Genomic DNA, 24,050 nt, shown 5'->3' with positions numbered 1-24,050 from the left:
TCTCCATCCATGCTCTATGTCCTGCAACCCAGTCAAGTTTTAGAAAGCCATAGCTGCATCTTCCAACCACCAGAAACAGAAGACTCAAGGGAATTCAGAGCATACGTTAAAAGCATTCAGTGTGGCCTAACTGAAATAGCATGCCAACCACTAAATAGCATGTGTGAAACTGTATAAGCAAGCAGACTACATGACACAATACAGATATACAGAAAGGAAGAAGGCATACAGCTCTAGGAGGGGGAGTTTGGCACCTTCAGTCAGATCCATGACTCAGCCAGCAGCTCACAAAAAATCAGGCAGGAGATTACAGCCAACAAGAGCAAAGACAGAATTTTTGGAAGCTTCCCCTGCTGACCAACTGCAGCAGCTTTACCATCGCTCAGGTCATTTCAAAGCCCTTCTACTATGGCTCCTGCTGCTGAGACACCCCGTCACCAGATTTAGTGATCTGAAGAGTGCCGAGCTTAGATTTGGAAGAGCTCCAAGCCCTTGTCTCAACACAGCACCAAAGAGCTGCCTGGGGCCGCATTAGTGAGAAAGGATTTCTAAAATATGTTCTTGGCCTCTGCTTTCTTGTTCCATTCTGTCTTGGCTGCATCATACATAATTATATACAGAATACAGTTGCCCAAAATGGGGAACGGCCAATGTTTCTAGCACACTTTGGAGGCTGCTGGGTGTGGCATGGGGGGGGGGGGGAGAATGAGAGGAACAAAATGTGAGACCTAGCAGAAGAGGGAAATATCAGGTAGACTATGGACTGTTCCCTCAAAACAGAGAGTGTTGTATCAGGTATCCCAAACAGATTACACTTTTTTTATATAGAACAAGGCAGGAAACCATCTCAGGAATTCTGTGAACCAATAAAAATATGCCACCTCTACCATTCTGTATAATACTGGTCTGCCTTTTAAAACAAACACATCACCAACATTTGTGCTTTGCTTGCAGCACAACGATCTGAAGCTTCAACTGACTTTAATTGTAGCAGACTCATCTTAATTTAGAGATTTTTAAGCAGACATCAGCAGGGCTTCCCACCAGCAGGGCTTCATGACCTGCAAGGTACCTTCCAACTCTATGATTCTATAAACCTGACTATTTGAATGGGTTCAAGAAGTATGATATTTGTCCTACAAGTAATAAAAAATGATAGTGTAACATGAGCTTGAACACTGTGTGCAGGCCATCTTCTACATGTCACACTAAGTGGGGGGAAAGCCTTTGTTTAGCATTCTGAGAATGTGCTTCTAAATCACCACACTGAGATGTAAATAATGCAGCTCAATAATAAAGCTGCTTATTTCTCCTCAACACATCAGCCTTCCTGTGTGTCCTACATGTTTTCAGGAGTGGGAGTGACTTCAAAAACATTTCCAGTGAACAGATGCCTACTAACTGCATCTTACCACTAGGAGTGGAGGAAAGAGCTCTGGAGGCTGCTGTAGTTTTCACATGAGTGGACACGGGAGTAAGATAAACAAGAAAGAAGGAACCATGTGTAATCTGTCACATCAGGGAAACAATGGACAGAACACATAGACCACTTTTGGACCATAAGTGCAACCATGCATTATTCATACACCAGAAGCAACAGCCATATAGAGTTGCTTCAAGAGCAATCTCCACCCAGAGTTCTTCTAATCCTTAAGTATTCCCTCCTTTTTCAAATGACATCAATGCCAATTCTCTCTTTGTAAACAAATCAAGTGCTGAATTCACTTTGGGTTTTTTATTAGTACAGTGGTACCTCGGGTTAAGAACTTAATTCGTTCTGGAGGTCTGTTCTTAACCTGAAGCACCACTTTAGCTAATGGGGCCTCCTGCTGCCACGTTGCAACTGCGCAATTTCTGTTCTCATCCTGAAGCAAAGTTCTTAACCTGAGGTGCTATTTCTGGGTTAGCGAAGTCTGTAACCTGAAGCGTCTGTAACACGAGGTACCACTGTATTTATTAAAGATTTTTATTGTGTAACAATCAAATAAAGAACAACAACGAGGAGGAGGAGGAGGAGGAGGATTGTTATCCCAAGATTAGCAGCCATGGAGACAATGGCTTAATCAACTCAGATGGCAAACAAGCACTTCACTCTCATGTGTCCATTTATTTCACAAGTTTGATTTGTCATGATTTGTTCTTGAAGTTATGGAATCTAAGGACTTGGGCTTTACTGACTTAGTATAAGTTGTGGGGCGGGGGTGAAGGATAAGTTGCAGCATTCGTTCCCTTCTCTAATGTGGGTTGGGGCATTTTTTTAAAAAATGAGACCTAGTTTTGTCTGCATCTTTAAGGGGTCCACAAGTCTGCTTGCTGTGTTGAGTGTTCCATCAGCCCCTGTTTGTGATCAAATAACTCCAGTCTTCCTGTCCAGCTTCAAAAGGTCTGAAATATTCCCTGCAGCTGCACTGTACAATTAAGAACAGTGCAACAATGGGGGGAAACCCAAGACCTCACTCCAGTTCTAAGTTGGAGAGGACATCTCACTATTTTGGGTGTCAACACTAAGAGGATCCTGGCAGCCAGGAACAAAAACTATCCCCTGCTCTCCCTCCCACAGTTCCACATTTGGAGCTAGAGCAGGGAACAGGGAGTAGTGAACATTGCAGCAATTACATTGGGCTGTAGAAGCCTGATGCAACTGCAGGTATGATCGCTATCCCCCTTCTCAGGTCCAGACATGAAGTTAGGGGTTGTTTCTGACCTCATAAGGTCAGAGACCAGAGCACAGCATCCTGGCAAGCATAATTTTTGGCTTGGCTATCTAGACACGGCATAAATTGTGAATCACTGCTCACTTGCCTTAACACACACAACCCTGCAAGCTTACACAGCAAAAATCTCATAAAAATGAGGGGGCCCACAAGCAGCTTAACACAATATTGTCGTAAGGCCCCTACACAGCACTGATAGGGAAAGCAGGATGGGGTTGGTGCTCTTCCTCCTACTAACCATGGCATTTGGGAAACTTGTCACCCTGAAGGTGGCAACCTTACATTCTGAGGACTGACATACCCAACATAGTGGCTTACAGCTAAAGGCACCTCTAACTCCCAGTATACCTGCTGCTATACTAAGGGCTCCACCAATTTCTGCTGTGATTTTTAGGGACAGAGAAAATCTAGCATCAAGTGAGACTTCCTAATTCCCACTTTATATATATTTAGAAGCAAATTTTACACTTGGGGGGGGAAAGAAGTCATTGGAGACATTGAATCACAGAGGCAGCATTTTCACAAACAAGGATGCACTATGGTAGCTTTCACCAAGCTGGTACACTCCAAATGTTTTGGACTACAACTCCCACCCATCCAAACCTTCCAGAAGGCACCAGCTTGGGGAAGGCTGCATAACATGAATGATTAGTCATCATATGGGGCTATCTGTTTAGCCCTTTTTAGTGTTGGCTAAGCTCTAAAATCTTCCTGGATGTTTTAACTGTGTATTGACAAATGTATTTTTTTCTGACTGACGGTCGAATAAAAGGGTGATGAGGATGATTAGTCATCTGTGAGACACATCTAGCCATGTTGATAACTGCACTCAGCATAATGGGGCCAACCGTGGCTTCTTAGTGCAGGCAACAGTAAAAATACATCTGACAACAGCCTTCCTGTGTTGCCCACTATTTATGCAGCACACTCATCGTAAGAAGCAAAAGGTGACAGATGTACTTTACTGCTGCACTGTTTTGGTAACACAACACAAATTCATTGAGAAGGGAGATGGGGGAGAAGAGAGAGAAGTGCAACTTAATTCCCCCCCCCCAAAAAAATCCCTGAAAGTTATAAATTGGCAGCTATCAGAAATATTGCTTTGCCCCAACACCAGAAACCAAGCAAAAAGCAGAAAAAATTGCACACTAACATGGTATTAAATGGGGGGGAGTGCTGGAACTCTATTTGAACCAATATGTTTGGACTGACCAACAAATGAAGCTCTTCCTCATTATTTTGGCAGGGGTATTGAATACCAACCTCATTGCCCTAAGCTCAGCCTAGAGGAAGAGTGAGGAACATGCACTCAAATTATTGTGCAAGAAGATGGAAGATCTTAGCATTATTTTCCACAATATTACAATTTGACTGGCATGAGTTACTCTGGAGGATGTTGGGTACATAAAACTGAAGGTGGATTCCCAGATCCAGTTGCCAGATACGTCCATGGGTCAAGAAAGTGAATGTGTGCAGCTAAGGGGGTGAAGGATTATGCGAGCTGTAGTCCAAAACATCTGGAGGACAGCAGACTAGAGAAAGTTAGCATAGACCAAAACAAGAAGCACTGTAAATTGCCCCATTCCTCTGGCAAGAACAAGCACACCTTAGTGCATTTCAACAATGCCAGACACAAAGACATTCAAGTGTATGATAACTACAAATGTATCAAAACACACAATATTGGCACCACTCCCTCCTCCTGTAAACTGCCAGCCACTGCCTACAAAACAAACAATCATCACCTTTTCAACTGTATCCAATGTTCAATTACCACCATATTGATATCCCTGGCACGGATTAGGTACTTGCATATGGTGTGCAAATGTTAAGCAAATGGCTTCTTCTTGGTAGTGGGAGTCCATTGGTAAACTATAAATTTAGGTTCCTCTTTCCAACAGGACCCTCCTTACAATTTATACCAACATAACTTTAAACTTTAAACAATAAGACATGGCCCAGAGAGAAGAAAGTGTAAACTGATGTTGTGAATTCAGAATTTTGCATAGCAAGGGCTCAAAAATGTAGTAAATCCAACTACTATGAAACATTAAACTTCCTAAAGCACGGGTGTCAAACACAAGGCCCGCGGGCCAAATCCGGCCCGCCAGACCTCCTCATGTGGCCCGTGGCATCAAGGGTGAGGAAGCGAGCTTCTCGTCCTTTTTACTGGTCCCGACCCAGATTTTAGGGTCCACACTCCGGCGGAGGCTCTCTGCCTTTCTAAAAAGTGACCCACGCGAACAGCCTTCCCTGCCTGCTTGCAGACAGGGCTCCAACCGACGCGCCCCGTCGGCGCTGCCTACCGGCTGGTCCCGCAGCTTTCACCTGCCTCGCGGGCTGGGCAAAGAGGCTTTCTGCTCGCTCGCTCCAGTCCGGGGCTCGCTGCGGAGGAGGCGGTCCCCCGAAGCCAAGCTCGGAGCCGGCTGCCTCCGCCCCTCGGAGCCTCCCGGGCGCGGCTGCTCAAGGGGGCGGGTCGCGCGCGCGGCAACTTTTGGAGCCTGAGAGAGCCGCAGAGGCTGGCAACAAGGGCAGGGAGCGAGAGCCACGCTTGGGACGCCGCTCGCTCACTCGCTCGGGCCGCAAGAAGAGGCCACTGCAGCGCTGCAGCTGGCGAGGAGATGGCCGGGGGCGCGGGCGGCGGGGCCAGGGGCTAGCTGGTGTTCGCCCTGGTGGGTAAATAGCGGGGCCAGCAGGCGGGGAAGGGAACGGTGGAGGCGAGAGGAGAGCGGGGACACGGTGCAGGTCCTGCCGCAGGCGGCGCGCCCCGGCTGGGCTGGGAGAGGCGAAGCTGCTGCCGGTTCAGCTGCGCAGAGTGGGGTGGAGGGAGCCGGGCGGGTGGGCGGTGTGCCACACCACAAAGCAGGGACGCCTCCCACCCCGAAGAGGACCGCGCCGGCATCTGGGTGGCTGGAGCAAAGTGGGAGCCTGCCAGCAACTTGGCTGCGGGAGCCTGGATACAAAACACCGCCCCCCTTCCCACGCCAACACATCGGCTTTCTCCGGGCCGGAGGACTTGGCGGATAGCCCCCTCCCCGGGAGCAACTGCAGCAGCTCGGGGCCCCAGCAGGACATCCTGGCCACCCGCGCCCGCAGTGCCGCTGGGGCTCCCTTGCAAGGAAGAAACTGCTGCTGTCCAAACTGCAGCTCCGTATCCTCCGACTCCTGAGTGCGGCGGCAAGGCGGGGGGAGGCAACATTTGCTTCTGCTCTGCTTTGTTGGGACAGGCTCCTGTCTCCTCCCCGTTGGAGCTCCAGTCTGCCTGGAAGCCCATCTCCTCAGCTTTTAAAAAAAATATTATTATTTCTTCTTCTATTCTTATTTAAAATCGTACTGGAATAGGTATATTAAATAGTGTATAGGTTCAAGACAACACACACCAGTGCTTAAGGAAAAATAACTTTGATAAAGTCCTACAGATACAACTGGCCCTTTCAGGGTGACCAAACTGCTGATGCGGCCCCAGATGAATTTGAGTTTGACACCCCTGTCCTAAAGCATACTATTTAGGACAGTAGGTGTGTCTGTCCAGGCCACAAACAATGTAAGTTGAACAGAGTGAACAGAGATGCAGCTTGTTGAGGAGAAAGAAAGACACCTTATGCAATATGTCAAAAGCACATGCTAGCAGGTCATCCAGAACAGCTTTCTTAATAAGTTAATTAAAAAAGTAATTGGAACCCTTGAAGTCAAAAGCTTCTATCTATCCAGTGAGGCTGACATTATTTTCTTTGTAAAATTTATATACTGTCCTTCAATATAATCTCAGCATAACCCATACAATAAAAACTACATAACTGAATTTAAAAAATCAATAAGCACAGAACATCAGATAAAAACTAAGCAACAAAATAAACACATTTCAACAGTTAAAGTCTGGGAAACTAAGGAAATAGTTGCCTAGCGCCAAAAGAAAGCAAAATAGGAGCCAAACAAGCCACTTGCAGCAATAATTCCAGAAATAGGGTGTCACCACCAAGAAGCTCCTCTCCCCAGTTGCTCCCCACCTCAATTACAATGGAAGCACCGAGAGGACTGACATTCCTTCAGAGCGGTATTCTCCAACCTAATGCCTCCCAGATATTTGGACTACAATTCACATCAGCCCCAGCTAGCATGAATATCCTGGCAGGAGGTTATGACAGTTGTAGGCGAAAACATCTGGAGGACACCATTCCACACAGGAGGCCACATTTTGCAAATACGAAGTTATTTCAAGTGCTCATTAGCCTAAGAGGCTCTCAGAAAGGCTTATAAAAATCAGCTGTAAAACAGTCCCTTACCTGTATCCGAATCTTTTTGATCCCCATTTGTTCCAACAGTGAAAGGCAGCTTCCGTTTTGTAGCTCTCTCTTTCACCTCCTTGCCGCCATCACTCCGGTCCAATTTTGGAGTCTTGGTTAGAGAAACTTTATCTTTATCCTAGAAGGGAAAATAAGAGATCTTCATAAGAATCTAACATTTGCAATCAGCAAGGCTGTTTTTGCTAAGCAAATTTATATTGCCTGAAGATATTCAACAGACCTTACCAAACCTGTTTGTCCATAGAGAAACACACATTTGCACATTCCCAGAAGCCAAAATGGCAGCTGCAGGACTTTCCACCACCAATGGATTGACCAGACTATTGATTTAAAGGGTACCCCTGCAACATTTTAGCCTTGTAGAATGGTCCTGAAATACCTGATTAGGTAGCAAGTGTGCTGCATCCAATATACATATAATGGATGGGGAGTGGGAATCAGCTTGGCTGTACTCATTCTGGCAGTAATAGGAATCACTGTGATTCTGAACATGTGTAGTGCAGGCACCACTGAATATTGTCTGTGCCATTGCCTACAATGGGCAACACTATTTATATCCTCTCCATTGCTTAGGGTTGTTGTTTTTATAAAATAAAAATATTTACTGGCTTTTTTCTTCTCCTGAAAACTTATTTGGAGTTTATAGCGAGGAAATACATCCTATGATTTAAAAAGTGAAATTCCTTCTTCCAAAATGGCAGAGATTTTCCCTGTGGCACATAACATTGTGAGCTCAAACTATTAGAATATTCTGGCAGCTGACCAGCCTGCTGCAAAGCTTCCCAGCCATTTATAGGATCACCCTTCCTACTAGAAAAAAATGTGCTTAAAGCATATGTTCTGTCTACATCAGCTTGTAATCTTGTCCCCGCTGTGTGCAAGAAGGGATGGGGGAAGAAGGGGGGGGGAGAGAAGGATGGTCAGTTCTCCCACCAGAAGGAAAAGATGGCAACAATCTCCTATGAACATCCCACTTCAGTGAGTGTTTCACTCTTCACTGTCACTGTGGAATCCCATTAAATAAAAATGGCAACTCTCAAACCTGTTTCTGCTTTTACCTCTGGGTGGGGAGACAGCTTTTAAAAAATCCCCATAAAGGGAGTATACATTTTCTAAAATCCAAATCTGTTAGAAGCATCTACTATAATCTTAAGCAGCTAGATGACTGAGGCTTGAAGCCTTTTATGGAAAACCTCTCACACATACACACATATTCTTCCTCTGAGACTTCAGAAGCTCTTGGTACCACAGATCCCTCTCCCTCAGAATGAAATGCTTCAAAATAACCTGCTAAATGACCTACTGCACCATGTACCATTGCATGTCTTATAAACTCAGAAGTTTTAAGGATGCCACAAACAAGAGGTTACAGACCAATGATTCAAATAGCTATCAAGGACCTACCAAGGCCTTATGTCTGTTTATTTAAAAGGAGTCTTTTGTCAAAGTTGCATTCCATATGATGGCTACCCTCATTTCTGATGCATATGCAAACACAATTTGATGGGCCAGAGCACTTGTAAGAAATCTACATATAAAAGTGGTTACATCTCCAAAAGAAGACATTGCCAGGAGCTTCACATTCACATCAACCCAGCTCAGTTATTGTTCTTGAATTTGCATTTGGAAGCTTAAAATATAAATTATTTTATTAAGCTTGGCATGTGCTTGAGTACTTTTGCTTTTTAAATCAGTGAGAGTTCTCTGCGATGCTGCTCTTTTAGCAGTCAGACTAGAACAGAGTAGGAAGTCACTTGTTCTAGCACTAGAGGCAAAATGTCTATCATTCAGGAAAGGAGATATGAGTGCCAGCACCAAAGCTTCAACTCTAGGATGTTTCTGGGATGTGTTTTGCACAGGCCATGGACCCATTTGTTTACCTGCACAAACATCACCAAAAACTTGTGTATGTGTGTCTGGGACTCTGTTTTACTTCAAGAATGTACCAGACCAAAGGGAATGCACTTTAATTTTGCTTTTAAGTAAACATGGGTAATGGTATCAACAATTTATTCAATCTACTGGGATTGGGGGGAGAGACACAACACAACAATGCTGACTGCATCACTCATAAGATTGTGGCAGGTGACTCGAAGTCATAAGACCAATGAATACACATTACTCCTTCCTCTTTCTTGGTTATACTCTGGCATGGGCCCTGGATTGGGATTTTAAAAAATATGTTTTCCTCCACTGGTTTGTTCGATTTACTCCCCACTTCCTCAGAGTCACCAGCAACAAAAAGTACATTTCAGTCATAAAGTATTTCCAAATGGGTTCCAAACTAATAAATCAGGAATCCTATGCAGTATGACCAGCTTCAGTTTCATACAAGAATTCTTAAACTGCTTTCATGTAACAAGAGTCTAAATCTGCTTTTGTGGGCAGTCAAGAATTAAGCGACATTCAGAAAGGGGGACATGCTATTAATATTTGTAAGTAAAAAAGAGAAATGCCCTTATTAAAAGAAATTCGCTCATTGTTGAAATTTTAGGGTGTCAGAACAAATTTGAAAGAGCCAAAATAAAAACTATAATTTCTTTTTATGAACATTCTTTTTAAAAAGAATTCTCTAGCCTGTGAACCATTCGTAGGAGAGATGGAAGATACTATCTTCAAGGTTCTGACTGGAGTAGTGATGTACATCAGTGTACTGCACATATTTTCATATTTGTAGTTTATTCTGCCTCTAAGTTTTCAATTCATTTAGGGCAGAAAGGAACAAGATTGGTTGCAAACTGTAGAATTGAATAGCCAAGGGAAAAGGGTACAGAACTATGTAGGGCACTGAAGCCCTACCTAATCCATGTACACAGTTCTCAGCTCCTACCCAACTTTCTAATCTCTCAGCAACAAATGGGCCAGAAACTTGACTGGCAAACTCCACAGTGAGACTCCCGTCTTAACACACACACACACACAAAAAATTTTTTTGCCTTTTTCTGATCAAGAAAAGCTTTAGGATGTTAATATGGGCAACTTCTTTCTTCAGTCCTGCTGAAAAATAGTGTGGTAACAATGCAGTTAATCTTTCCCACTACCAAACTCATGGGTGCTTTTGTCTCCCCGGCCCATCCTGACACTGGAAACTAACAACATTGTAAAAGTATTTTCCCACAGTGCAGGTTCTTGAAGAACAACCTTGAGTTAATTGAATCAATCACCTTTCCCCCCAAAATGTACCAGTACCTCTTCAAATACACTCAGAAATCCCATTTCAATCTCAGGGAGTAATAATATCATCTTCATAGTACATGTAGTCCTGGGAACATAAGTTGCTACAACTCTTACTTCTAGAACATGGAGAATGCAGAGCGCTTACTGAAGTACATAAGCATGTGTGCGCATTCCGTGATGAAAGGCGGAGTCCCAGTTAAACCATTAAAACTGGGATTTCTTAAACAATAAACACTTATGTAGAAAGCTTGATGCAGAGAATCTCAGAACAGCAGTAACAAGGGGTCAATTGTGCTTGTGTATACATGCCAAAAATTATAATTCCAGCATTGTTTGCTATTTAAGAATAAATTTCAGTGGGTGAAAATTCCTGGTGCTCTCTGTCTCTCATGAAGAGAACCCTAAAAGATCCCTTCTGAAATCAAAATTGGATTTGTTATCCTGCTTTCATTTTTTGCTCATAGTTTTAAGAAGCAGTTATAAACTTGCCAAAGCGACTTTAATAATGCTTACTTTAAATAGATGCCATGGCAAGTACCATATTTTTCCACGTATGAGACTAGGTTTTTTTATTTTACCCCCCAAAAAATTTTTAATTGGGGCTCGTCTTGAACACGGGTAGTGCTAAGAGGTGTTTTCTTAATTTGGAGTCCCCCAAAATAGGGGAGTGTCTTATACATTGGGGCGTCTTATACATGGAAATATACAGTAAATCCATATGCTAGGAAACTTAAGATTCATTGCATGTGACCTTATGTCTGCCCCCTTCATATACTTTATTGAAACTTTTCATCATGCAATACAATAAAACAAACTAATGTGACAGGTAAAAGAAAGTCACTGATACCACATGGGCATTCAAGAGTAGTGCTACGTCAAGAAGCACCCCAAGCTGTGAACCTGCATCTTCAAGGAGGGAGTATGATTTCATTCAAGGCTGGTTGTACACCTATCCATAGACCTACTGTTCCCCCAGATATTAGTCCTATCTTGCACAGAGTACATTTGTTCACTTCTATCCAGTACTTTATTGCCCCCAGACATTAGTTTCCTTCTATATGCTTTGAGCCATATCAGATGTGCTACTCCATGTCTGACCCACTAGTGAGCAGCTACACAGCACTTTCACTTAGAAATGCCCTCACCCCCACACCACCCAAAAGGCACACCTGGCCTCATACACTGTCAATACTGTGTTGCCAGGTGAAAAACGGCCTTTGATGATGGTGGCACCTGCTGACTGAGTTTTGTTATTTGTGTTGTTGCTAATGCAGAAATTCTGCTGGCTGCTGCTACTGCAATACCATGTTTTTGTTACTGTTCTATTTATATTTCAAACATAATGTTCACCACTTTGAGGGGTTTTTGCAAAGGAAAGGTAGGGTGCACATTTTCAAAATAAAATAGAAGGGTGCTTGTACTTAATTATGAAGTGTAAAACACAGGCTGCAAGAGGCAAATTGTGTGGACAAGGGTGAGTGAGGAACTACTTGCCTAAGTCTCAACCAACAAGACAAACTAGTTCACATGATTACTAGTTCACATGATTGGGCAACCACATGATAAGGGCAACCAATATGGTATTCATGGAAAACAACTCCCACTATTTCTGACCACAGGCCATGCAGGCTGGGATGATGGAAGCTGAAGCCCAACAACATCTGGAGAGCATTATGTTGGCTATCCCTGGGACAGACTTCTACAGTGATTGGCCCCAAGTCCCCTTACATACCCTGTAAGCCACTCAAAAGAAGATTCCTGTGCAACTCCCCACAAACAATGCACAACATATGGAATTTTGCTATTACAAGAAGTGATGGTAGCTGAATGTTCAAAAGGCTATAAAAGAAGATTAAACAGATTCAAGGAGGACAGGTATATTAAGCAGTTATTGGTCATGGTGGCTATATGGCAACTCTATGTTCAGACAAGGATGCTACTGTAAACCAGTGGCTAGAGAGCAAATATGAGAAAATGCTATTGCCTCCATGTCCAACCTGTTGCTTCCTGGGGGCATCTGGTTGGCCACTGTGGGAAGCAGGATGATGAACGAGATAGAATGTAACAGTGTACCAGACTAAGAATCTAACAGAAAAGTCTATACCTAAGAATGAAGTGCATGTATTATGAATTCCATAATGCTGAGCATTGGGAAAGACTGGTGACTTCATACCCTGTTTGTGTACTTTCCAGAGCCAGTGTGGTACAGTGGTTAGAATGGCAAATGAAGCTCAGGGAGACCTGAATTCAAATCCCCACCCAGCCATGAAACTCTTTGGGTGACCTTGGGACAGTCATGACAACCTCATAGGGTTGTTTTTGTAACAGGAATCAAATAAACCACTTTGTGTTCCTTGAAATTATTATTATTCAGACAGAGGGCCTTCTCAGTAGTGGCGCCCGCCCTGTGGAATGCCCTCCCATCAGATGTCAAGGAAATAAGCAACTATCCTATTTTTAAAAGACATCTGAAGGCAGCCCTGTTTAGGGAAGCTTTTAATATTTAATGCTGTATTGTTTTCAGCACTTGATTGGGAGCCGCCCACAGTGGCTGGGGAAACTCAGCCAGATGGGCAGGGTATAAATATTTATTATTATTATTATTATTATTATTATTATTATTATTATTATTATTGGCAAGGCAGGGTAAAAATGGATTGGAACCAATTAATTTGGTTGGCTACTATGGGAAAGAGGATGAAGGACTAGATTGATCATTGGTCTAATCCAGCTGGTCAAGACAGCGGCATCACAAGTTTTATCCTAAAAGTTGAATTACTATTACATGCCTGCTTGTGGGCAACACAATTCTGATTCTCTTTGCACTTCATCCAGGATGCTAGTTTCACTTTGAAGCTTAAAAACCAATGAACTTTCCAGTATGTTTTGAGAGCTTTGCATAACAGGCTGATGGAAATCCCCAATCCCCCCTGTGCTGCAACAAGGCAAGTTCCACAATAACATTTTGGACTATAACTACTCAGAGAAATGTACAGCAAAGCTAAAAAGGTAATGCATTGTACCCCACCTCTTCTGAAGACAAAATTGTAAGCCAAAACAATTCCCAGCAGCATTTGCACCTCCTTTTTAACAACACTCTGAAGTGGAAACATCCTTTAGAATGTAATGTTTCTTCTGTGGCTGGAATAAGTACATCAGATTATAGGCTCATGACGATGGTTAACACATGCTCTACAGATGTGTATTCATCAGCTTCACTGTGCTGAGTGTGTGTAGGGAATAGCTCTCACATGCAGCCCCAAACTCTAAAGGCTGATTCATATATCCTTGTAACACTGTGGTTGGGACTACATGATAAATATATGAGTTGAGCTTCCATACAGGATAGCCAGATTATGTCAACATTTATATCCTGCTAATTCTTGGTGCCCAAAGATTGCATAGCAACCATACAATCAAGCTGTCCTACCTGAGAAGCGAGCATAGCTCGAAGACCCCCACTACCTGTGCCTTTGCCATGCTCCTCATCCATGGCATCTTTCTCTCTAATGAACCTTAAGAACTACAAACTCCTCAGCGAACTGACCTTTTCAACGAAAAATAATAATGATATTTACCGTATTTTTCGCTCCATTGGACGCACCCGACCATAGGGCGCATCTAGTTTTTAGAGGAGGAAAGCAAGGAAAAAATATTCTGAATCAAATGTTGTATAAACTACTGTATTTAATAAACAACCGGTATATCAGAATCACATTACAGCCATGTAAAGTGAACAGCAGTCAACAATGGCATTAAGAACCATCATCACTGTCATTAACAAATGAAGAGAGACTTTAAGGTTTGAGTACTCTTCTAGTCTTCTGTGAACCCCAAGAACTCATCACTGCTAGAGTCAGAATTTATGAAGCTCAGTTGCTCACAGTCACTGACATCACTTTCTTCGCTATCTTCATGTAAAATACCATCTTCGTACCCATCCAAAGCATTGCTAATGCCACATTTTTTTCCTCTCAATCCTCTTCTTCCCCTCTCTCAGCGAACAGCCTGCCAGCTGCTTGCAAACATTCCCTTTACTTGAATTACAGTCAAGAAACAGCCAAGCAGAGCTTCTCAGCGGCAGGCTTGGGAGGCTTTCCTTTTCCCCAGTTTTCTCTCCCCCCCCCCCCAAGCAGAACAGTCCCCTTTTCCAGCCTCCTCCTCTCCATCCCTTTCACCCAAACTCCTCAGGGGACGTCTACAATTTCTCCCCTTCACTGCTCCCTCTCCTTTGCCCTCTACCATGACTCTCCACTAATGGCAACCAATGGTACCTCCTCTCCCTTCACCCAGCTTCTTGGTCCCCCTCCTCTCCGTCCTCTTCCTCCCCTCTCTCAGCGAACAGCCTGCCCACTGCTCCAAACCTTGAGGGGAAGGGCAGGCTGCTGGCAGAGCAGCACCCCCACCCCTATTCAGCAGCCCAGGAGTGTGGGGCATGGGCGCACAGCCTGCCCGCTGCTCCAAACCTTGAGGGGAAGGGCAGGCTGCTGGCAGAGCAGCACCCCCCACCCCCATTCAGCAGCCCAAGAGTGTGGGGCATGGGCGCCCAGCTGCCCACTGCTCCAAACCTTGAGGGGAAGGGCAGGCTGCTGGCAGAGCAGCACCCCCCACCCCCATTCAGCAGCCCAAGAGTGTGGGGCATGGGCGCCCAGCTGCCCACTGCTCCAAACCTTGAGGGGAAGGGCAGGCTGCTGGCAGAGCAGCACCCCCCACCCCCATTCAGCAGCCCAAGAGTGTGGGGCATGGGCGCACAGCCTGCCCACTGCTCCAAACCTTGAGGGGAAGGGCAGGCTGCTGGCAGAGCAGCACCCCCCACCCCCATTCAGCAGCCCAAGAGTGTGGGGCATGGGCGCACAGCCTGCCCACTGCCCCAAACCTTGAGGGGAAGGGCAGGCTGCTGGCAGAGCAGCACCCCCCACCCCCATTCAGCAGCCCAAGAGTGTGGGGCATGGGCGCACAGCCTGCCCACTGCCCCAAACCTTGAGGGGAAGGGCAGGCTGCTGGCAGAGCAGCACCCCCCACCCCCATTCAGCAGCCCAAGAGTGTGGGGCATGGGCGCACAGCCTGCCCACTGCTCCAAACCTTGAGGGGAAGGGCAGGCTGTTGGCAGAGCAGCACCCCCCAACCCCATTCAGCAGCCCAGGAGTGCGGGGCATGGGCGCACAGCCCTCCCGTTCCTCCAAAGCTTCCCAGGGCTGCAGAGGGAAGCCTAGGCTGCCGGCAGGGGAGCGCGGCTCCCCCACCCCCGCCCCCATTCAGCAGCCCAGGAGTGCGGGGCATGGGCGCACAGCCCTCCCCTTGCTCCAAAGCTTCCCGGGGCTGCAGGGGGAAGCCGAGGCTGCCGGCAGGGGAGCGCAGCTCCCCCACCCCCGCCCCCATTCAGCAGCCCAGGAGTGCGGGGCATGGGCGCACAGCCCTCCCCTTGCTCCAAAGCTTCCCGGGGCTGCAGGGGGAAGCCGAGGCTGCCGGCAGGGGAGCGCGGCTACACCACCACTACCAAAGACCAGTCCAAGAGTGTGCCGCACTCCGGCAATTTGGCTCCAGGGACCACACATTCGCTCCATAGGACGCACAGACATTTCCCCTTACTTTTTAAAAGTAAAAAAGTGCGTCCAATGGTGCAAAAAATACGGTAAGTCAGCTTTCCCCCAAACCAACACTGCACTGCAGCAATGAAGTTCTCAGATGCCTTCAATAATAGAGCAGGAAACTACTGTTTAAGGTTGGAACCCTCTTCCCTGCCCTTTGACTCAATAAAACTAAGAAAATGTCAGGGTCTGAGATAATTTGCCTAACTGAGGCAAAGTGGAAAAGTAACAGCAGAATGAAGAGAAGCTGAGAAGGAAAAAAACCAGTGACTCCATTGACTCAACTTGGTTGCATGTAACCATTAAGCCAAATTCTGTGAAATTGCAATGAGATCTCACATAATGCCAGCACTATTTTGCTGCAAAGGCTGACGTTTCCAATTGGACAGATATGTGTGTGATTGCTGCAGAATGTCATAAGAACAACTGAATTTAGGAGGAACCTAGAATGGTACTTCAGTCATGAATAAACGTGATCTGAACTTCTTAATCCATTTCTATCAGAGCTGGTATCCCACAATGCAGCTAGGTTCCAAAAATTATACACTCTGCAAGGACAACACACACACTTTTACTTCCAACACCACAGCCCCTATCACTGCTTTCAGGCCCTTTGGCTTCACAAACGCAGTCTTGGAATAGTATTCACAGCAGTGAATCTGAGACAGCTGAAGTCATGTAAGCAGAGAGGCCTTTAGGAAGTGTTGACAAACACAAGATAAATTAAAAGCTATGCTCCCACACAGCAATCCCCGGAAGCAAAGGTCTAATGGCCAACTCCCTTTCCCCTTAGTCATTGTTTCAGCTCAGAGCACTAAAGTTAAATAGAAAGCAATGATATGTTGGTGCAGTCTCCTTCAACCAATTAACTAAGCTCTAAAGCTCAGTCCCTTTGGAACCCTAGACTGAACACTTTACAGGTTGAGAAGTTCAGGTATAGGAATGCAGGGACACTCTATTCTATTATTCTTGCTAAACCTTGTCAAATCTGCACTGTTGTATATGGTGGGAAAGTCATTTTAATCACATCCAGGTTATTTTATTACAAAACTGGTTATTGTTCCCAGTGCTCCTGAGCCTGAAAAGTCGCAAGTCAGGACTGCTTCATTTTAGCTACATTGGTAAAGAGGAGCATCTTCAAATATTAATGTGTGCATACTGGCCCCTCCACAAACCCCAAATTCATGTAGGTAGGAAAATATGTCATGTAAAATATACCCTCACAGGTAATGGGATGCCTTTTGATTCATACTATCATATATAAACATCAGCTTCTCAACTATGAGTAGGAGCAACAAAACCTAGAAAAAAGTTAGAACAGGTTTTTCTTCTCAGCTTTTATTAATTTTAAATTTTGACATGTAGCTTTATCTTTCGAAAAAGACACGATAAATGAAATAGGGCAAAAAACCAAAGCAGAACAGAAACAAATCAAGTGTGCAGCATACTTTCTTAATGCAAAAGCCTTACACCACACAAAACTGGTATTTCCCTTTGCAACTTCCTGCACTCATAATTCCTGGGTTTCAGCTTTATTTTGCACAAAATGATCTAGGCCACACTGGCACTTTCTCCTTATGCCAATCAGTTAACACTAGGCAGCTGTGCCTCAACATTCAGGTCTCCTTTTGCTACCTTTCACAACCATCTTGACAGATTCTAAGCTCTACTCTAACTCTAAAAGACAGGGTGGATATTCATTTACTGAACACCATTTCAGACCAATGCAGTGATGAATTCACTACCAAACAAACAAATCAACAGACGCAAGCAGTAGGTGAGGCCTAAAGACAGAAAGCTTCTACCTAACTAAAACAATAGTTTGCAGCTAGTAGTAGGGTGAAGGAGGAAGTATCACAGCGTACCTTTTCTACCTTAATTCTTGTTGCTTTCTCATTCTCAGCTATGCTATAGACCATGACAGAAGCTAGTTGTGGGGGAAGTTATCAACTTAATGTAGCATCACCTAGATCAGTGGGTCTCAAGCTTTTTCCCTCACACACCACTTGCTGAGAGTCTTGGTGGATCACTTAATCATTTGTCTGCCTGTTGTAGCAAATGTAATTCCATAGAATTCAAACTGTAATGCAATAAAATAAAAGATTTTTTTATTTTTATTTCTATACAGCTTTATATTTTTAATAAAAATCTCAAAGTGGTTTACAGCATATTAAATCAATAAAACAATAGCCAGGCGATGTTCCTCTGGCCTCATGAGGAGCCTCTTTTGTAGGGCTGGGTGAGTCTGGGCCTCACCCCCTAGGCCAGGTGGAAAGGGCCTTGCAGGGAGCGGCCTTCACCCCTCACAGCTAGGCGATGCTCCTCCAGCCTTACGAGGAGCCTCTTTTGTAGGGCTGGGTGAGTCTGGGCTCTACCCCCTAGGCCAGGTGGAAATGGCCTTGCAGGAAGCGGCCTTCACGCCTCACAGCCTTATTTAATAAAATAAGCAATAAAAATGTCATTAAAAATTAGCACAAATATTTAATAATATGAATATACTCATTGCTGTCTTCAACTACAAATCCATAGGCATGCCAGAGACTACTTAAACAAAGCTGATGGACCACTCATGGCCCATGGACTACTATTTTTTTTTGGGGGGGGGACAGACAAATGGGACATAATCTAAAATAAATTAAGGAAAGGTATTCTGTTTGGTAGTTCACAGGAGGTAATCAGTACAGCATACACAGAAGTTTGAGAACACAGGCCTGTTGTGCTACCATCTCACTATAAAACAAAAACACTACGGGGGGGGGGGAGTATGAGGAAGACAAGTATACTAAAGGCACAGTACCTTTTTCCCAGTTTGTTTCTCCACCATGTCGTTGCTGAGAGAGAAATCTTCCAGTTGTGGTGTTTTAGAACACCCACCCTTGGGCATCGTTCTGCCTTCCTTACTTGGCCTTCATTTATGCTGCCATCGCTTCATCATCAACAGTCTGCAATGATAAAGGAAATACACAGATGTTCAAGCCACAGCTAACAAAAAGAGGGGGTGAGGCATAGTAATTGTTGTTTTAATGAACTGAAGTACTGTGCTGGCATTCCGAGAGTATTGCAAATTCCCAAAACAAGAGTTGAAAGAGAGTCAGGAATCAACATGGTCTTCCTTTGTACAGATAGAAGATAGAAAACAATCCCTCAAATACCAACTGTGAATACAGATGTACCCTGGAAGTTGAACGGAATTCTGAAAAGTTCAGAAACCAAGGCACAGCTTCCGATTGGTTCCTGATTGCGCAGGCGTGCCAGAAACAATAGCCACACCACACGTTTGGTTTCGAAAAAAAGTTTGAAAACAGGAACACTCACTTCCGGTTTTCAGTCATTCGGAAACTGGAACGTTCGACTCCCAAGGTGTTCAGGAGCTGAGGTATGACTGTAATACTTTATGGTTCCTTTAGACATTATAGCTCTCAGGGACAGGTATTCAGTGCCCACAGAGTGACCAAAGTTATCCAAAAACTTTCTTTGTGTTGACACACATAAAGACTTCTGTGATACCTTGGTGTCCTATGCACATGGTTAAGGCAATTAAAACTTAATCTGCCTGATTCTCACATGACTATCACATAAAGCAATTTGTGAACTGCAATCTGCCTGAGAAATATGTTTCTTATGCAGAACCATTTCTCGATTGAAGCAAAGATGGTAAACCATAAAAGCAACTTCTAATATTCTCAGCAGAGTTAATATGCAGCCTTCGCGTTCGGGTCAGTATTGCCTTTGTATCTAAGTCTGGGTGAGGCACAATTTAGAAGCACAGCAACAAAACTGTTGCCTATGCTATGAGTTGCTTAGTTACAGGGTGGAAAAGACAACTGACACCTGCAATATACAATAAGAAGTGTGCATTGTAACAGAGATCTGAAACATGGTATACAGCCATCTTTATCATTCCCCTGGGGTAAATATCATATGAGCAGTCAATTAAGTGCCAGTGTAAAGTTCTTACTCTACTTTAGAGCTACCACACATCTGGATTTTCCTGGACATTGCCGGAATTTCAAAGGTGGAATTTATGTCTGGGGGAATTTCCAAAAGGCAGCACTTTGTCCTGGATTTTATGCATGTCAATTGAAAAATTGCAGGTTCTTTTGGTGTTTTTGTAAAAAAAAAAAATAGCTCAACAACTTTGAGGTTTTCCTTTAAAAAACCAAACAATTTTGGGGGTTTCCTTAAAAAAGCTAAACAACTTTGTCTTGGTTTTTACTTTTTGAAATACGGCAATCCTACACTACTTGCCATGAAGCAGAAATGCTGAAATGGTCACTGGAAAAATCTAACTGCCACCTGATAAGATAGACACTATTTAGCAACATAGCTACATAAACAGCAGGGTTTTAGTTCCCTTTTAAATAAACAAATAAAGGAAATGGTCCAGGAACAGGGAAACTCCCCATTTCACTGTCAGTGAGGAACAGGTTTGGTAAAGGGGAGAGACAACGAAAACCAAAAAGTCTCCCCTCCCCAAATATGAGTTTTAAAATCTGGGGAAACTGACAAAAACCTGAGGGAAATTGGATGGAAAGGAGTGGCTTTTGCAGTGTCTGGCCCCAATATAAGAGGTCAAAAGCCTAAACAACTTTCTACTCAGCACCTTTCATCAGCAGTGGGTACATCATCGAGTCCTACATAAAGTCTTTCTTTTTCCCCCCCAATCCACCCCAAGGCTTGGGTGGACCTTATACATCATACATCCAAAATGCTTCATGCTCCCGCTTTGGGCAGCAACATGAGAAATTCATCAAACCAAAACATCACCTTCATACATTATGTTAGCTTAAGTAGGATATCAAACACAGACGAGAGCACACATGTAGCTGTACTGAGAAAAAAAGAAAAGAGAAAAGCACAACAATCCCAAACTGACCTGCTTAACTTAACTAACTCCAGAGAAAGAATACAGTGAGTTATGATCATGCTAAGCTTCCTCAAATACAAATATTCACTATAAAATATTCTATAGAACAGCAGCAGTAGTGATTTCACTTACAGTCTGAGTGAGCATCACATGACTTCAGCCAGACATCTAGTTTACTCTTATTTCAAGAGCTCTTGCCCAATTATGGCAACTCTTTTTTAAGAAGAAAAAATGCTATCATACAAAACTGAACCCTAAAAAACATTAACTTGATAAAATCCCTACACCCCTGTCCTCCCTAATGAAAGACAAATTAATAATTCCCTGAATGGCTGGTGTTGGGTAGACAAGCAGGATGTAAACACTGCATCAAATAAGCAAACAAATCCAGTTACCAAAATTCAGCAAAGATATTCAGACAGACTTCAGAAGATATTCAGACAGACACTCTGAAGTGTCTGAAGTATGGATTCAGCATTCCAATGGAACAGCAAGAAGAAACTGACAATAATATGTAAATAATCTATATCTCTGTAAAGGTTCCATGCACACTGTTGCTGCTACATTCCCCCCCCCCCCAAAAAAGTCAAGACTGAGGATGCAATGATAGTGATAAGATAGGGAGAGATCAAATTAATTGAAAGACATGTGTAGCAACTACATAGCAACTGTGTAAAAAGAAATAATCTTTACAAGTAAGTATGGCAGGTCCTGTTAGCTAGGGGTGATGGGAGTTGTAGTCCCAAAACAACTGGAGGGCCAAGTTTGGCCATGCCTGCTCTACAGGGACGCTGTAAGAAACCAGATTACTATCTATGAGATTAGACTGAAGGGAAGGATTCAGAAAGAAAAGATACTCTTGCCATTAAAGGTTCTGACTGGATGACAAACAACACCTTATGGAACCTCCATCTCAGGAATGAGCAAAACCAATTTGAGCAAATCTGGCAAAGTACCTAAACTGGAATTAAGAAGCAGTAGCTAATATAGTGCCCTCTAAATGTTGTTGCTGGACTGTAACTCACATCATCCCTTACTACTGACCATGCTGGCTGGGGCTGAACAGCTGGAGTCCAGCAACATCTGGAGGGCATCACATTTCCTACCCTTCAAGTAAGATTGCCTTCGTGTATTCAATGCCATGAACATAATAATCAACTGAAGGGGAATGGTGCAGGGTGTGTATTTCATTTTGTATGTTATAATCTGAAAGGCTGGCTGCAGGGTCAATTAACAATCACTTTCAGCGCACTGCTCCTTGCTTAAATGGCTTTTGAGGTCTTCTCTTGCTAAATCAAACAGTGAAAGTATGTTGTCTTATCTTCACTCTATGCTACTCAGGCATTCATCTTTAGATAAGCAACCCCCCACCAGTACCTAATATGAAACCAAAGGTGGATAGTTCACCCCAGAGCCCTTTGACGGGAAGTTGCCATTACTGTATATCCTACACCTTTTCTTAAACTTCTTTTTTAAAAGTCTAATCTATAATCTAGGACTCAAAGTAAATTAGCAAACACAGAAGAAATGCTAGGTATATGGTATTTGTTAGCTTGGGAAAGGAGTTGCACCACTTTGACTGTTGTATGCAAACAGCCACAAACTGATAGCACAGCCAGGCACATAATAAATACCCAAAATAACTTGGCCTCAGCTGATGCCAATTCAGATGCAGGCTACATTGAATATTAGCATGTGTACTAAACTCCTTTGGCCACACAGTTAAGGTAACATAAAAAAGAAACATGTGGGAAATGGGACCCAGGACATTCAATCCTCTCTGAGGCTCAGTCACTGACAACCACATCCAAATGAGGATTCCAATTCAAAATGAACCATAGGCATTTGCCCATGCACGGAGATCAATTATGATTTTTATGATTTTTAAAAATCTGTTTGCTCTGGATGTCAATGTGGCCATTTGTTACCAGGGTACACACCTATTTTACAGGGAGCTTTGAAACCGAGTTTACTAAGAGAAAGTCAAAAGGATGCCAGATTAATTCCGCACCCCTTCTGTTCATGTAGCTGACTCATTACACTTGGAAAGCTGGCTGCCTCTTCATGTAAACAGAGCACTGGCCTATTTAGCAGCTTGGAGGGAGTATTATATTTGCACAACAATTACCAGCAGTGCCTGCAATCCCCATTTTGTTTTACAAGCACATTGTTAAGGAGTTTGAGGTGAGGGGAAAGAGGAGACAACAAATGCTCACTTTGTACAACTGCACTCCAGCTAAAAAATGTGAGGGCCCATGTTATACAAAACCTGGCCCAAATCCCTTCTAACCCCCAACATGGGTAGGCTAGCATTTCTATTATCTACTTTTCAGAATTCTGTTTCCTGTGCTGGAACTCTGTCATCAAACAGTTCTGTTTTCTAAACAGCTAACTTAGCTCCTTGAACCAGAGAATTTAATGGCTGTCAGAAAATAAGGAAGCAGGAGACCAAGTTGGCTCAGAAACATTATATAATCCTCCACACATCTAAGAAACAGCAAAAGAAGCTGTTTCATTTTCAAATAATTTTTATATACTGGTTTCAACAAGATCTCTCCAGGGAGGAATGGTACGAAGGGTGCATGGGGTAAGGGAAAAGTCTTCCTGAGACATAACAGCACATAAATCAAAGCTGCCTGCTGATTTGTGAAACCTTATGGTCAGGCTGATATAGGTAAAGCTGGATATGGGACTAACATCTGAGCTGTCATGTGCAAGCTATTTCTATTCCTGTTGCCCTTCTCAACCAAGCATTATCATCTTCTCTTAAATATCATTAACATCCCTTCTTTAAAATCAAAGAAGCTAGGAAGCAGCAAGTTTACTTTTTTTAGCTCCCTTTGTTCATCTGATCGCATGCACCCCACCACCAAAAAGCAATCTCATCTGAATCCCCTCTAGAAAGCACCACAGAGCTTTCAGCAGAAGGGCAATCTCAAAAACAACAGATGAGTTTTCATGTGCTAGTTCTAACTCTAATTTGCATGGTATTGTATAGGGGTCATTTACAAATGCTTAAGTTAACCTAAGGAATTCATTGCCAATATATTGTGTGGTGGCTAGTCCCATAAGAACCACAAAACTGTTCTCACATGCCAGTGACATTTCTAGTCATCTTGGCTCTCTCTCTTTTCAAGCAATAGCTCAAATTGGATATTAAATTAGACTGTAATTTAGTGGTAATTACATGACTTGATTAGATTTCAATACTTAGGTAAGTAAACTCACTACAAATATTAAATTCAGAGGAGGTTCAAACACATGATACTGGGAATGAAGGTCCTGGAAGCATGATTCAAAACCACTGACCTAGTTATTTTGTTCCATGTAAGCTGCCTTTAGTCTAGAGCCTTATAGCAATTCACCCATTTCTCACGTGGGTTTCCTCTATTGCACATAA

At 43.7% G+C, this 24,050-nt stretch overlaps 1 protein-coding gene and 1 long non-coding RNA gene across 4 annotated transcripts in view; both read right to left on the bottom strand.

Annotated features, from left to right (window-relative positions):
- The window catches only part of ANKRD11 (ankyrin repeat domain containing 11), a 201,096-nt gene that overhangs the window by 48,788 nt on the left and 128,258 nt on the right, over positions 1–24,050 (bottom strand). For all 3 annotated transcript variants that reach the window (XM_081920142.1, XM_081920144.1, XM_081920143.1), the window contains exons 3-4: positions 18,581–18,725; positions 6,998–7,136 (exon numbers count right to left, since the gene is read on the bottom strand). In XM_081920142.1, the coding sequence (XP_081776268.1) occupies positions 6,998–7,136; positions 18,581–18,667 (226 nt within the window). In that variant the 5' untranslated portion in view covers positions 18,668–18,725. The remainder of the gene's footprint in view (positions 1–6,997; positions 7,137–18,580; positions 18,726–24,050) is intronic.
- On the bottom strand, positions 13,865–15,440 carry LOC309375735. Its single transcript, XR_014171019.1, has 2 exons — positions 15,278–15,440; positions 13,865–14,559 (listed from the first exon to the last, which is right to left on the bottom strand). It is a non-coding gene; the product is annotated as an uncharacterized lncRNA (long non-coding RNA).

This window comes from Podarcis melisellensis (assembly GCF_964234715.1).
Source record: "Podarcis melisellensis genome assembly, chromosome: 8".
Taxonomy (NCBI): Eukaryota; Metazoa; Chordata; class Lepidosauria; order Squamata; family Lacertidae; genus Podarcis; species Podarcis melisellensis.
The sequence above is the reverse complement of the archived record's forward strand: the minus strand, read 5'-3'. Positions and strand labels throughout refer to the sequence as shown.